The 14,068-nt window shown below is 51.5% G+C and overlaps 3 protein-coding genes across 3 annotated transcripts; 1 reads left to right on the plus strand and 2 right to left on the minus strand.

The window, feature by feature from the left end:
- Positions 1 to 5,213: 5,213 nt before the first annotated feature.
- DCS_07351 (uncharacterized protein) lies at positions 5,214 to 5,940 on the plus strand (the record flags this gene model as incomplete). Its single annotated transcript, XM_040804636.1, has 2 exons — positions 5,214 to 5,562; positions 5,624 to 5,940. 2 exons carry the CDS (start codon positions 5,214 to 5,216, stop codon positions 5,938 to 5,940), a joined length of 666 nt encoding a protein of 221 aa, XP_040654740.1.
- Positions 5,941 to 7,557: 1,617 nt separating this feature from the next.
- On the minus strand, positions 7,558 to 8,769 carry DCS_07352 (cytochrome c peroxidase; the record flags this gene model as incomplete). The annotated part of the gene is made up of 3 exons (XM_040804637.1): positions 7,558 to 7,785; positions 7,847 to 8,220; positions 8,280 to 8,769. 3 exons carry the CDS (start codon positions 8,767 to 8,769, stop codon positions 7,558 to 7,560), a joined length of 1,092 nt encoding a protein of 363 aa, XP_040654741.1.
- Positions 8,770 to 10,720: 1,951 nt separating this feature from the next.
- Positions 10,721 to 13,079, minus strand: DCS_07353 (mRNA splicing protein; the record flags this gene model as incomplete). The annotated part of the gene is made up of 5 exons (XM_040804638.1): positions 10,721 to 10,880; positions 10,950 to 12,137; positions 12,566 to 12,669; positions 12,725 to 12,940; positions 13,008 to 13,079. The coding sequence occupies 5 exons, from the start codon at positions 13,077 to 13,079 to the stop codon at positions 10,721 to 10,723; spliced, it is 1,740 nt and encodes a 579-aa protein (XP_040654742.1).
- Positions 13,080 to 14,068: the final 989 nt, after the last annotated feature.

The raw sequence follows: 14,068 nt of genomic DNA on the forward strand, positions 1-14,068 counted from the left end.
CATTTTTTTTCTCATAGTTTTATTTATACATATTTCTCGCAATATTTTCATTAATTTAAATACTTTTAGGAGAATACTGAGGAATACTGAAGAATAGAGAATGTCAAGAAGTGAGGGTGTCACTGGGAAATTAGCTAAGAAATCGTTAGGAAATCTGAGGAAATCTCTTGGAAATCTCCTATCATCAGAAACCAACTAGTGGTACAGTGAGTCAGCGTCACGTGTCATTGCACGTGCCCGCCTTTAAGTAGATGTGTACATGTACTTAGAAGGCTGAAGTCAATACAGTAATAATACCTACTTTCTCCGTACATCTGTATTATTGACGGGCCGTCCCAAAAAGGGCTAAAGCAATGGTCAATCTTCTACTTGTTCATTGCGCATGATTCAGGAAGGCGAGTATTATTACGCGTTGCATGTTGCCGAAGTGCGCCGCCGTTGGGCAGCAGGGAAAACTTGTAGAGTGAATAAACGCCTGCTTAGTCAATTGACTACACCTACAGTACCTAACATTGACTCCGTTGATAATCGTTCTGTACTGAACATGCCTAGCACACTTGCAGTCCAGGCTCTCAGTCGACAATCGAGGTCTTACCCTGGAGCACAGCCCTCGCCTCATCCAGCTCGTACCCAGGCTGCTAGATACAAGCTGTTATCACTCTACCTCTTGTGCATACCTTCCTGGTTTCTGACACTAGAGAAAACTACTTAAGTAAGGCATTGTCATGATTAGCTAGTTTTCCTACTAGTGGTAAGAAGAGGTGCACGGAGTATATTGTAGGTACTTGCACTTACTAACTACAGGTACTGTGCCCACTACAGTTTCTGTACCAATTCGTTCCAGTCGTAGCTCCCCCAAAGGAAGCTACGACTGGAACGAAGTGTATTACTTTTGCTATATCAGAGGCTTGAGTGGGTTTTGGGGTATCGTAACGGTCGCTCCATTGTCATAAAGTACGGTGGATGTCCGAGGTAGGATTTGTCGCTGTTGCACCCAGGTGGATTACATGGAGTACATGTACTAATGAATCCGTCACTGGTAGCTACATACAGACCATTGGCAATATGGGTTGGTATGTCCATGCCAGAGTAAGATGAAGCATGAGCCTGAAACAAGTGAACGTAAGAGAACGTCGTCGAGTCCATGCAGACGGCGGTTAGTTGCCTCTAATTCAAATGAATGAACACGTTTATGCTTTTTGATTGCCGCTGAGAGCAAACCCAGACAGAACGTCGTCGTAACCTTCAGAAGAAACCAAATACGTACGTGTCGATTGAACGACATGTACAACAAGAGAGCAGAGGGTACCGTAGCCCGTGCGGTGTATATCCCGTCAATCATCCATCTGGATTTAGCAAGCCAAGTATCATTGACTTGGAATTTACGTCCTACGTCTGCTGATCTGATGGAAATTAAAGTATCCGATACAACCACATATGCACAACATGGCTTCCCCCGGCTCCTTCTCTGGACGAGAAATGCAAGGCAGCATATTGGAAGTACTCTACCCGTTCATGAAGGCGACAACAGCCAATGGTGACAACAGCGGCCTCGAAGACGGCGACAAACTGGACCTAGGCCCGAATATGGAACAGCGTTGCCGAACGGAATATGGCCACACTGTAGAAATACTGCACACGGATAGGTATAGATAGCATGCGTTTCGGTACTGTGAAGGGAAGGAATAATTCCATCGCGCCACAAGAGTGCCTGACCCAGGTAAGTGGAAATGGAGCGTTGTTGTGTCAGCGGTCGTCGAGGGGCTAGACTTGAGAGAAGAACACGGCGGTGGACGCATTGTCGATCATCTGGCCGCGGTGGCTGGCGGCTTTTGCTTCAAGGGCCGGGGTAGGGGTCGGACACTATCACTGCCAGTCCGTCTTTTCCTTGCTACCATTCTGCCCCCGATATTTGACATGTCGTGGTCAGTATGAGACGGTCGATGGAAAGGATTGTGAGGGTCCCATGCATACGTAACTCGACGGCGAAAATGAATGCCTGTCTAGGGGAGGGGAACCGGCCAGCATTGATCAGGGCCCTCCACATTGCCTTGCATTATCTGGTACGGGGGAGGACATGCTCCGCCCGCTAACGGTTGGTTGATACGGAGTGGAGGTAAACGTGGATGGACTGTGGGGGAATTACGGCGAAGTGCGGCTATAATTAATAATGTGGAGCTGTGCTTGCTATGCCTTGTTGTAGTAATATAGCAATTTCGGGAGCCTAGGCGAGACTAAGTATAGCACGAACTGCCTGAGCTAAGCACAATGCTACCGACAAGTAATAGTTGCCGTGCTAACTCTCAAAGGAGCATTGCTATTTAACCATACACTTTTTTTTTTGCTGATGGAGTGCTTGTCGTAGTCTCTTGTATGCAAAATGTGCTAGATCTGGTCCTGAGTACAAAGGACAGCATAGCACTCATGCCCTAGCTCAAGTCGTGGTACGCATTCGGCACGGTACGGGTTTGAGAAGAAAAATTACCCACACAAATCTAGACTTCATGCATACATGAGCGTGTAAGTCTACCATTTCGTACTCGCCTCACGATCCATCAATCTCACATACACTTTACGGCGGCATGAGAGGTCATGGGTTTGGTGGGGAGCATGGCCGTCGGAAATGGAATCCGTCGTTCGTGGGTGCCTACAGTGCACAAGCAATATCAATAGTTGTAAAGTATTAATATTAATACTCGTCTATCTGCGGAACAATGTGCCTCTTTACTTGTGCAAATAATGCACGTACAGTAGTTAGTACTTTACTTACTGGACTCTGTACCTACTGTACCTACATTGTACGGGTGCTGTTTTCTGTTCAACGCTGCCAACGTAACGAACCGAATGCCCCATCTTGCATGCACGATTGCGCGTACGCAACCAAGGACGAGAGCTGGGAAGATGTGCAGCACATTTGTACCTGTACTTGCAAGGAAGTAAGGGGGCATGTAAATGCTAAAGTATTGCCCTTAGCATGAGCACGTGGAAGTGTACCTGGAATGTGCTCGGAAGTGTGCTTGGATGTGTACGGTGCAAGTACGGAGTACTGTACTTCGAATTGGATACTGTGTACAGTCAGTCACAAGACAAAAGTGACGATTCAATTTTGGTTGCACTACTGCTACAAATTGAATCGATATTTTTGCCACCCCACCGTACATGCGTGCCCAGAACCTCGTAAGCACTGTACTTTCTGTGATTGTATTACTGCAGTGGCAGCGACGTAGCGCTACCAAAATTGAATCGTCACTTTTGTCTAGTGACTGTACTTACGGAGTACAGGAGGAGGTGTAGTTGTACTTCTGCAGAGTACCACTAAGAGAGCAATGTACTGTACAACGACGGAGTACTACAAATGTACTGTACTCCGTACTGTACGATCGCACGGAGGAAGTACTTGTATCAGTACTCCGCAGTAAGTATCTTGCACAGTTTACACACTCGACCTGCCAGTGGGTCTGATGGTAATACTGTTGCTCTATATGTTGTAAAGGAGGTGTAAGTAAAGTAATACTTGCACAAGTACAGTAGAAGTACACCTACATGTAAATCCGTACATTTGCAAGCACATACAGAACAGTGAGAACAAGTACGGAGTACATGCTACTCCAAACTTACATGTACAACTACATGTGGTAGTACGTTGTACTTGTGTACACCTACCTAGGTGCAAAAGTACTTACAGTACGGTGTGCGAATCCTCGTGCTAAATACGGAGGGAAAAGTGTGGACGTCCCTGCTATTTCGCTCCAGCATAAAATCCCCCCCACCAGCATTTGCCATCGTCATTCGGCTTCCACCTCCACACAACTCACCTAACCATGAACGCACTATCTCCTAGAGCCATCGAGCTTTTAAATGCCTTTCAGGCTGCTGATATTCGTCTTTTAGAGTGGGAACAAAGGCTATATGCACGCCTAGGATACCCTCTGGTCTTCTCAGGCGTTTGTTCCGACCCGTCTCGAATGCGTGCTGGACTTGCGGGCTAATGGCATTGTCAGGGCCTGTTCTTCCTTGTCGACGACGATCAGCTACCGAAAGCGTGCAGTATCGCCACAGGGCTAGGTCTTGAACCCGTCAACCAGGATCAGCTGGCACGAGCGTACCCATCCGAGTTTTCTGATTGTTGTGTTCGCTATTGTCTTGATAAGCCCAGCGACATACGATGGAGTCCTCTACGCCCGCGTCTTGTCCTCTTGCCACTCTCATGGGCTGGTATTTCTCGCAGTGATATGGTAGTTGCACCTTCGGATAGTGAACTACCATGCACCCTCTGGACAGTAACCCTTCCTATTGCGTGCGCGGCTCTCTTGCGCATAATAACGCACGAGAGTTACCAAAGCAAGCTCCGCTATCGTTTATTTCGTGATCTGCAAGGTATTATTGCCTACGGACTATTCGACATGAGCTATGAAGGGGATTATATGGACCTCTCAAATGCACACGAACCACTTACAGATGCAGAGGTATTGGAGATGGAGCAGGCAGTTGGACAAATCAGAAAATGGGCATGGAGGAGCGATGAAGAGTGGATGAGGGAGGCACTCATTCAAGCTGTAACGGGAAAGATCTGCTATGAAGAACTGCCTCATAGCGCATCGGTTTCGCCGTTATTATCGGGCTAGATTTACCGGTAGTAATCATGCTAATTTCTAATTAATTGCTATATCTCATTTTGAGGTACTCAAGTTGGTCCAGTAGCAGTGTAAGCGAGACTGCATCCTTTCTGGAATGCAATTAAATTGATATTCTATTATGAGAACAGTCCCAGTTTTGCACCCAAGAGTTCTTATCCTAACAAAGAGCAACTACTACTTATATTTATTCATGGCATTCGACTTAAGTCGAAGCTTAAATTTACGTCCGATTAGAGCGATATCGAATTCCTTATCGAATGGCCTGTTGAACGCAACGAACGGGTAGACTTCACTCGTATTGTGATGAGGCCCATCTTCCTGTTCCATGTATTGGCTTCTTCAATATATGGCTTCGGTGTGAGGTTTCGAGATAGACAACTACCTGCGTCGCGAAATTGTGAATGCTGTCAACGTGAACTGCAGGAAGCTGCAATGGAGCAACTGCCGACAGCTGTCAAGTCATCGACACTAACCATAGGTTCAGATATGTACCTGCTGCGTTGATTAACGTTTTCTCATCCGGCAATCCTCTTCCACCCAACCTTTTCACCCTTACGCTTTTCAATTTTGCACAATATGGACGCAATTGTTCCCTCAGCCAATAACTCCTTGCGACAGGCCGCCGAGGCTATGTCGACCATTCTAAGCCGACGAAATATCCATCATGCTGTAATTGGTGGGGTTGCTGTCCTACTCCTTGGCCACGAACGTCAGACATCAGACCTTGATGTAGTCATCGACGTAAAGAATGCTGAAGAACTGGACCTTGTTTCCGACTACCTCATCGAGGGCGATGCCCGCTTCTCGAAGGAATGCCTCAAGCTCTACTTTACACCATCCGAGGGTCAACAGTCCCGTGTTCTTATTGAACGACTTCCGATCGGATCACTCGGGCTTCCTACGCAGCTCAACATACTTCGGCCCGGTAATGGTAGCTATCTTCCTCCACCTATTCTTACGCTGGGATTATGCTTAGTGTCCCATAGGATTGGTCCCGGTTTTGCACCCGAGAATTCTCATCCTGACAAAGATCAAACGCTGCTCCTGGCTGATTGAGAGCACGCGACCAAAATCCAGGCTCAAGTTCTTGTCCGATGAAAGCGACATCGAATTCCTTATCGAATGGCTGGTTGAACATGACGAAAAGATAGACTTTGTCGGCTACCAGTCACCCGATATGGACAGGTTATATACAGCTGTGCAGAAGATGGTGAAATTCTGGGAAAGGACTGGAAAGGAAGAAAAAGCACAGAGGATTTGCTTGGTGCTTGAGAATCGTGACCGCGAAAGGATCATGAGATAAGTCATGTCATTAGTAAGCCCTCCTGTAGCAGTAGGACTCAGTACAAGTATATATTATACATGCACTCTGGATCCAGTTTGCCGAGTCGTTGTCATTCTTCTTCCACCTTCACACAACCCACCATAACTATGGATCTATTATCTCCTGAAGGCAAGGCCCTGTTAAATGCCTTGGGGGCCGCCGATATTCATCTTATTGAGTGGGAACAAATGCTATGGGCACGTTTAGGATATCCTCTTGGTTTTACAGGCGTTTGTTCCAATCCATCTCCATTACCTGCCTGTTAGATTTGTCGTCTAATAATAATTGTCAGGGCCTGTTCTTTTTAATCGACGACCAACAGCTATCTAATGTCCGCAATATCGCCCCTCAACTAGGCTTTGAACCTGTCAGTCAGCAGCAGTTAGCATACGGGTACCCATCCGAGTTTGCTGATTGCTGTATCCGCTATCGTCTCGAGAATCCTGAAGACATGCAATGGAGTCCTGTAGTACCGCGGCTTGGATTTTTGCCCCTTTCATGGGCTGGAATTTCTTGCAGTGATATGATACCTCTTGCATCTTCCGAAAGCAATCTACCATGCGCAGTCTGGACAATACCCCTTCATACTACGTGTACTTCGCTCTTGCGCATAGTGACGCATGAGAGTTATAAAAGTAAGCTCCGCTATGCATTGTTTCGTGATCTAGCAGGGCTTATTGCGTACGGACTATTCGATATGAGCTATGAAGGGGATTATATAGACTACTCAAATACACACGAACTACTTACAGATGCAGAGGTATTAGAGATGGAGAATGCTATTGGCCAAATTAGAGAATGGACCTGGAAGAGCGACGAAGAGTGGATGAGGGAGGCACTCATTTAGGTAGTGACGGTAAAGATCCGCTATCAAGATCTGCCTCATAGCGAATCAGTTTCACCGTCATTGCAGGGCTAGCTTTACCGGCATTACTCCTACTTTCTAATTACTATGCCTTACAAGTATAGTGTGGTTCCCATGATGCTCCCGTAGTGGTGAAAACGAGACACTAGCCAAATTTTCTGGAGTACCATGAATGCCATTGGGTTCAGCTTAGTTAACTGCAAACAGAAATCGTCATCGCACGCGAGGAGAGAAATATGCTAGTTCGGCCAAAAAGAAGGCCACATCGGGCCGCTCGCCATTCCAATCCAACTGGCTCCTTCGATACATGGCTTCGGTACGACGTACGGAACGTTAATACCGCCACTGTCAGCCGTATGCCTCGATGCGTCACGACTTGAATTAACTCCCCTCCCTAACAAAGCGCGTGCTATGGGTGGATGCGGATGTGTTCGCCTACCATCAAGACGAGGATTACACTATCAAAACAGGCCGCGTATTCACAATGAACTTCAGGCAAGACAAGCAGTGAGCGTGAGAGGTTATTCTACATTCATCTAGCCATGCCAAGCTTTATCACTGATCAAAACATCACTTCTTCCGGCAGCAATCCAAAACTAGTTCTCTAGAACATAGGCCCGCGCAAGGGAGGGCTTGAATGGCGGTTCGAAAGATTTTATTGGCCCAAGTCGACTTGTCTCGCTCCACTGGTATTGATGCTGAACTTGCGGCAAATCATCGTAGGCTGGAAGCTATGGAGACTCGTCCCACGTGGGCTTGAGGGACCATCGCTGCTTCTCGGTGCCCTCGGCAAAAGGGACACCAAGCTCAAACAGTTTGGTGACGACGGCAGAAAAGTCGTTGAAGAAGGCCTCGTTGTCCTTGGCGTACTTTTCGGTGAAGGGCTTGAACTTCTTGTCCTGGACAAGCACCATGTCGGTGGGCAGCATCATGAGCGTCTTGGTCTTCTTGTCCTCGTACTGGGGGGAGATTAGCACGACACAAGCTCGCTCGGGCGGCCAAACATCGGGCCAAGCTCACCTGCTTGGGACCGGTCCACTTCTTCCACTGCCACTTCTCCTCGACGAGCAGCCGGTAGTAGTCGTTGGTCAGGATGGTCGGAGAGAAGGTCCAGGGGCCATCAAAGCCAGATCGGTCGGTGTGGCAGCGGCCGAGGGCGTGGGCGCCAGACAGGGCGACGATCTCCTGGTCGTTGAAGCCCATGCGGTAGAAAATGTTGCGCAGGTGATCGCCGCCCTGGGTGGCGTCGGGCAGGCGACCATCGGGTGTGCAGGCGGTCACGTCTCTGTCAGAACGGCCGGGGCGGTAGGGCACGATGGGGCCCTGCATCTCCTGGATGGCGGTGACGCCGGCGAGGATCCAAAGGTCGGAGTAGGTGATCCAGGGGAACTTGGCTGCGTCGTCGGTCAGCGATTGTGGTGCTCGACGCTTCGTCCGGCCGAGAGGAACTCACCCTTCACAGGCTCGAGAAACTGACGGGCGGCGGCGAGGCCGGCGTTGGCGCCGTGGTCGGCCTCGGGAGAGAAGCGCATGGTGGCGCCGTTGCTGCCGCCGGTACCCGTGGCCTTGTCGAAGGTGCCCGAGGCGTGCCAGGCCAGGCGCAGCAGGACGGGGCCGAAGCTCCCGTCGTCATAGTCATCCTTCTCCTCGAGCCGGCCGGCGATCTCGTCGTACACCTTTTGGTAGTCCTCCTTGGTGGGGTTGACGAGCTTGGACGACGCGGCGGACGGGGCGCCGTTGACGGTGTAGTACCAGTATCCGAGACCACCGGCGGCGGCGATGCCGGTCAAGTACAGCCAGGTCGACGATGACTTCTGCGCAGGCTCGGACGAGTACCAGCGACGGCCCTGCTGGCGGAAGCCCTGACGAGGAGCGACGGAGAAGGCGCTGCGAGCCGTCGCCCGGGTCGCCGCACGAGAAACAAGACGAGCTGCGGAGGCCATCTGGCGAACAAGTCAGCACCGAGCACCGAGAGCAGCGGGCGCCTGTGCTGGAGCAGGGTCTGGGTTTGGGGGGTTCGAGCGGCCTACTGTACTTGGAGCCAACGGCGACGTGGGCTATTCGGTAAAGGCAAGGAAGGATGGAAGAGAAGTCCTCGGGAAGGATGGAGCGAGGGCAAATTCAAGATATAACCTTGTCCGAGAGAATGTGGACAAAGGCAGGAAGACAAGAAGGCAAGGCAACCGGAGAGCAACGGACGAAATAGGCTTCACCCAAGCAAGGTACGAGAATGAGTGCTGGACAGAACAGGTAAACACGACGGCGAACCGAGGGAGTGAAGGAACTCGCGTATCACCACCAGGGGATCCATCGGGGTTCGTTGAAATTGGAAACGTATGACTGGCTCGTCGGAGACCCGCGGACCTGAGCCATCCTTGGCCCTTGTGGGGACTGCAGCGGCCAGCTCCGAGCTATGACCGACGCTGCCAGCATACAGTATGAAGTACTGTAAGTACTGTACTTAACTTGTATCACTCCGTACTCTGTACATGCAGGAAGTACTATACTCCGTACATGCACTTACTTGCAAGTACTGTACTCCGTACTTACGGAGTACTGTACCTACATGTAAGCACGCCGAAGTACAGTACATGTACAGAGTGTGCAGTGCATATACAGAGTGCAGTGAATACACAGAGTACAGTGCGTAGTAAGTTCGGACTACGGAGTATACTTACAACTACTGCACTGTACATGTACATGTACGGAGTACATGTACAACCACGTACTTACAAGGAGTAATAGTAATGCCCACCTGGTAGCATCAGTACTTAAGACCAGGACAGAGTTGGTAGTACAGCTCGAACAACACACAGCACAGTGAGAGCAGTTCTAGAAATTAATACAGTGCACGGAGTACTGTAATTACTGTACTCCGTACACAGTCCAAGATACAAGTACATGTACTTGTATTACTGTACTCCCTACTTGTACTTACTGGCAAGCATTACTGAAAACATGTACTCCTCCGTACATGTACCCGTAAGCACTCACAAACGACGGGTCCCACTTCCAACGACCAAGCTCCCCATCCTACCCATCGACCTCTCGTGCTGCAAGCTGTAGTAAAGTCTCGGGGAGATAGATGGGCTACAAGTACAGTCTCTGAGGCAAGTACGCTGCAAGTACAGTATCTGAGGCAAGTACGAGAGATAGTAGAACGACATGCAGATGTATGCATCAGCTTACTGTAGATTGAGGAGTAAATTTTGCTTCTCAAACTCGTATTGTGCCGAATGCGTGGCACAAGCCGAGCATGGCAGTGTTAGGTGCATGGACGTAAGTACAGCAATTGTAGGTACGGGGCCAAAGTGTCGATTCACTTTGTACAGTATTGATAGTGGTACTCCGTAGCGTAACCAAAATTGAATCGTCACTTTTGCCTAGTGATTGTAGTCGTGTAGTTGGACACATGATGGGTGCGGAATGGGTGCGAAACACTGACATGAGTCATGAGCTATGAGCTACGTACGCACTCCGTACAACCTCTTCGATTGATCGACGCTCAGTAGCAATCATCTAGCTACTAGGTACTAACCTTCCCCTCCCGTCCATGGCGTGTGCAGCCAAGCACTCGGCATGGTGTCAAAGGCATGTACATCATCGTCATGTCCGCAATCAGCCACCCACTCAGACCTGGTCCATCTGGACCCCGTTCAACCCATACTCGTCCAGCCCGTCATGCTCGTCCGTCGTCGGTTTTTGTCATCCACATACTCGTACATTTCCCGCCGCTCCGCCGTGCACGAGACGCATCCAAGCGTCACTCCACCGGGGCCATCCCGGTGCTCGATGGTTGGTTGTCGGAAACGAACACGTCGTTGTTGGCGAGCAAAGCTCTCCCTCCTCTGCGCCGTCCCTCGCACGCCGCTCCGCAGGCGACCGGTTCCATCGTCAGTTGTAATCTGCCGGACCCTGCGCCCCTGGGATCGGGGCCTCGTGGTCGTAAAAGAAGATGAGCCTGGCCTCGGCTTTCTGCTTGCTCGCTTCGTCCAGCTCCGTCGCGCCGGCTCCGTTCTGGCCGTCGGTGGACAGCGCAGCCACGGACGAGGATCTGTCACGGTTAGCATCAGCCAGCAAACTTGACGCCCAGCTCGGGAGCTCCGACGGTGGCGGGACGTACCCGGAGATGGCTCGATCGACTGCCGCAAACTCCTTCATCGCATCCTTGCCTCCGCGCTGGACCAGGAAGTTGAGGAAAATGATGCCGAGATCTCGCTTCACACTCGGCGACAGCCGGCTCTTGGCCCGAATCTCCTCGAAGACGTGCTTGACTCGCTGGGTGGCGTCGTCCTGTGCCTGCGAGTGCATCGGCTGCTCGAGCTCGAACTCGAACCATTTCTCCCAAAACGTGCGGCTGCTCCCGTACCACTGCGAGTTCTTGAGGAACACGGCGCGCGCCTGCTCGGCCGACCCCTGCACTTTCCACAGCAGAATGGCCCACTCGGCAACCAGAGCGGCCTTGGTGTACAGGTCGACGGTCGGGGCGTCGATTTGATCCTTGAGGACTTGGATGGCAGCCTCGATGCCGTTCTGACGACGCTCAAGGTGCGCCCACGAGAGGATGACCTCGATGCAATCCGGGAGCTTGGCCAAGATGCCCGCGTGAATGTCCCGGGCGGCGTCGATGTTCCCCTGGCTCTCCTCAAAGTAGGCCCACTGCATGCGGATCCCGGGGCGGCTGACGGGCACGCAAAAGGAGGCGAGGATGTAGATGTGTCGAAGCTCCGTCTCCTTCCCGGCTTGCGTAGACATCCACCGCGCGTAGCGAAACCAGAATTCTTCGTAGTAGGCGCAGATGTGATTGCACTTCTCGTACAGGAACTTGATCCGTTCCACGTCGCCCTCTGCTTCCTCGAGGTCCAGGTATCCGCGCCAGGCATTGAGCTGCGCGTGCGTCAACTCGGTGGTGTGGAAGTAGGGACGACCCATCTCGGATTCAAAGGTCCAACGCTTGTTGGTCTCGACGGCCGTGACGGAGAATATGTCGTAGTACATGGCGTCAATCTTGGCACGAACGTCGCGCTCCACCTCGAGCTCGGGGCGCGCATCCGAGCCCGATTTCGACTCGGCCTGAAACCGAGCGAGCACATCCGCCGGCACGATGTCTTCCACCGGAAGCGTGTGGGCCAAGGTGCGGAGCTTCTCGTAGTAGCGGCTGTACTGGTGCATCGGGATGCGAATGATGCGGACTAGAATCGCAAAGGCGTGAGCGTGGCATTCTTGGCGCTGCTCGAACTCAAGGTACGTGTCCCAGAATGGGTGAGCGGCGTAATCAATGCCGACCAGGGCGGCGGCCCGTTCGAAGAGTCTATCGGGCTGCGTCAGCAAACGTCCTCGCGGTGCGGATGTCAAGCAGGTGACGGGGAAAGGGAGGGGGGGCACGGAAGAAGACGGAGAGGGAAGGGATCAGTACAAGCAAGAGAGGGCGAGAACGGGACCAGCAAAACAAACGACCAGGAGCCGAGTCCGTTGCATGTTCGATGAGAGGGTACGCGGCAGATGGACAGGTGGATGAGACGACGAGCAGATACGAGGGAGTAGGCGTGGTATGCAAAAAGAGCCTGATGCGCATCATGAGAGAAGAATCCAGGCATGGAGAGGGCACTGTGAGGGCATATCTCACCAGCACACGCGTCGACTGCCCAATGCGCGAGGTTCACGGGTGTGATGGCCTCGCAGCGATGCTGCGTTGGTGGCTGCGTTAAGGGGAAGGAAACACAGCCCACCAATACTTACTCTCGAACGACGTCGGGGTCATGACAGGTATCCATCTTGAACCGGCAGTACTCTGCCCACAAGTCGACGGAATGGGGGTTGCAAGCGACGCCTCGTTCGTACACCTGCCACATCGGTCAGTCGACGGCCGCGCTGCCTGGGGTGACGGTGCTTGCTCACCATTTCGGCAGACTCTGTGCCGGCGATGTTGAACTCGGTGTCTGCGTACTTTTTCCAGTAGCCGAAGAAGAGAGGGAACCTCGCGAGAAGGCGTTCGTATGCATCGCGGCAGGAAGCAAGCGCTTGCGGGTTTGAGTTGCGGCTGAGGCCTCCTTCGAGACTCTCGCAGGCCTTGATAAGGTTCTCCCAGTTATCAAGTGTGTCGGGGTCGGCTTCCTATCATGGCGCGTTAGATGCGGAAAGCAAAACGGGCGTCCGAGAAGGTAGCAGATGATGAACGCACCACGTCGGCTTGGAATTTGCGAACGGCAGCGAATTCCTCGTCGAGGCCGCTCATCTGGCCGAAGTCGTTCATGGTTGCGAAAGCCCAAGCGAGTGGCGACTCGGCAGAGATTGTGAGTGAATCGATGGAGAAAGGTTACAGCCCTCTGGCAGGCTGTTCGAGATATGTGGGAGTTCGTTCCCTGCGACACAGAATCGGGGGATGCAAATGTGGAGTGGGAAGGTTTGCAGAAGGGACGGACTTTGATGATGAAGGAGTCGACCTGGCAGGTGGTACTTGACCGAGATGTACAGCTGGCGGAGAAATATGTATTGGTTGCGTGGGGAATGCGAGAGACGGAACTTGGGAGCAAAGTACCACTAGCTAGGAGCATGCCGAAGGGAAGCACATATTGAATGGGCACGTGCCGTCAACTCATCCGAGCCTCAGTGACTAAGCCGAGTGGGGGGGTGGGGGGGGGGGGGGGGGCGTCTGCATTTTCTTTCCTCGCCAGCTCCGCAGTCGTCGCTCTTTTTTTTTTCCCTTCCAAGGCTCGTGATGATTCTTTCAAAATATACATGATAGGAAGAGACTGAACGCTTTCCCAAGGAAAGCATGATCTCAATTGTGAATCTGAAGCCTTCTACCAAGCCAGTTTCCTTTTATTTTTATTTTTCTTCTATTTCAGTCTTGGGAGTTGATGTGGCCGTAAATTGCCTGCCACTTAACAAAACCTGCAGACCAGACGGGTGTCTATTCAAGCCCACCCTGTCTTTTTTTCTAGTTGCGCTCCTCGTTATGGAGGACATGTATGGCCCAAAGACATGGGTACGTTGTGCTCAGCTTGGTGGCTGGATATCCCAAGTAGAAGCTTCAGCTAGCTGGTCCGCCGCTGGCAGATTCGTTGACTGCTGGGCTGCCATGTCGAGTTTTGCTATAATACAGCAATTACTGTACTGTACGCAAACGGCCAGGAACGCTAGCAGACCTTGATACGACAACAAACCTGCTAGGTACAGTGGGGTGGCAAAAATGTCGCTTCAATATGTAGGAGTAGCGCTACCAAAACTGAATCGTCACTT

This window comes from Drechmeria coniospora, chromosome 03 (genome assembly GCF_001625195.1).
Source record: "Drechmeria coniospora strain ARSEF 6962 chromosome 03, whole genome shotgun sequence".
Lineage (NCBI taxonomy): Eukaryota > Fungi > Ascomycota > Sordariomycetes > Hypocreales > Ophiocordycipitaceae > Drechmeria > Drechmeria coniospora.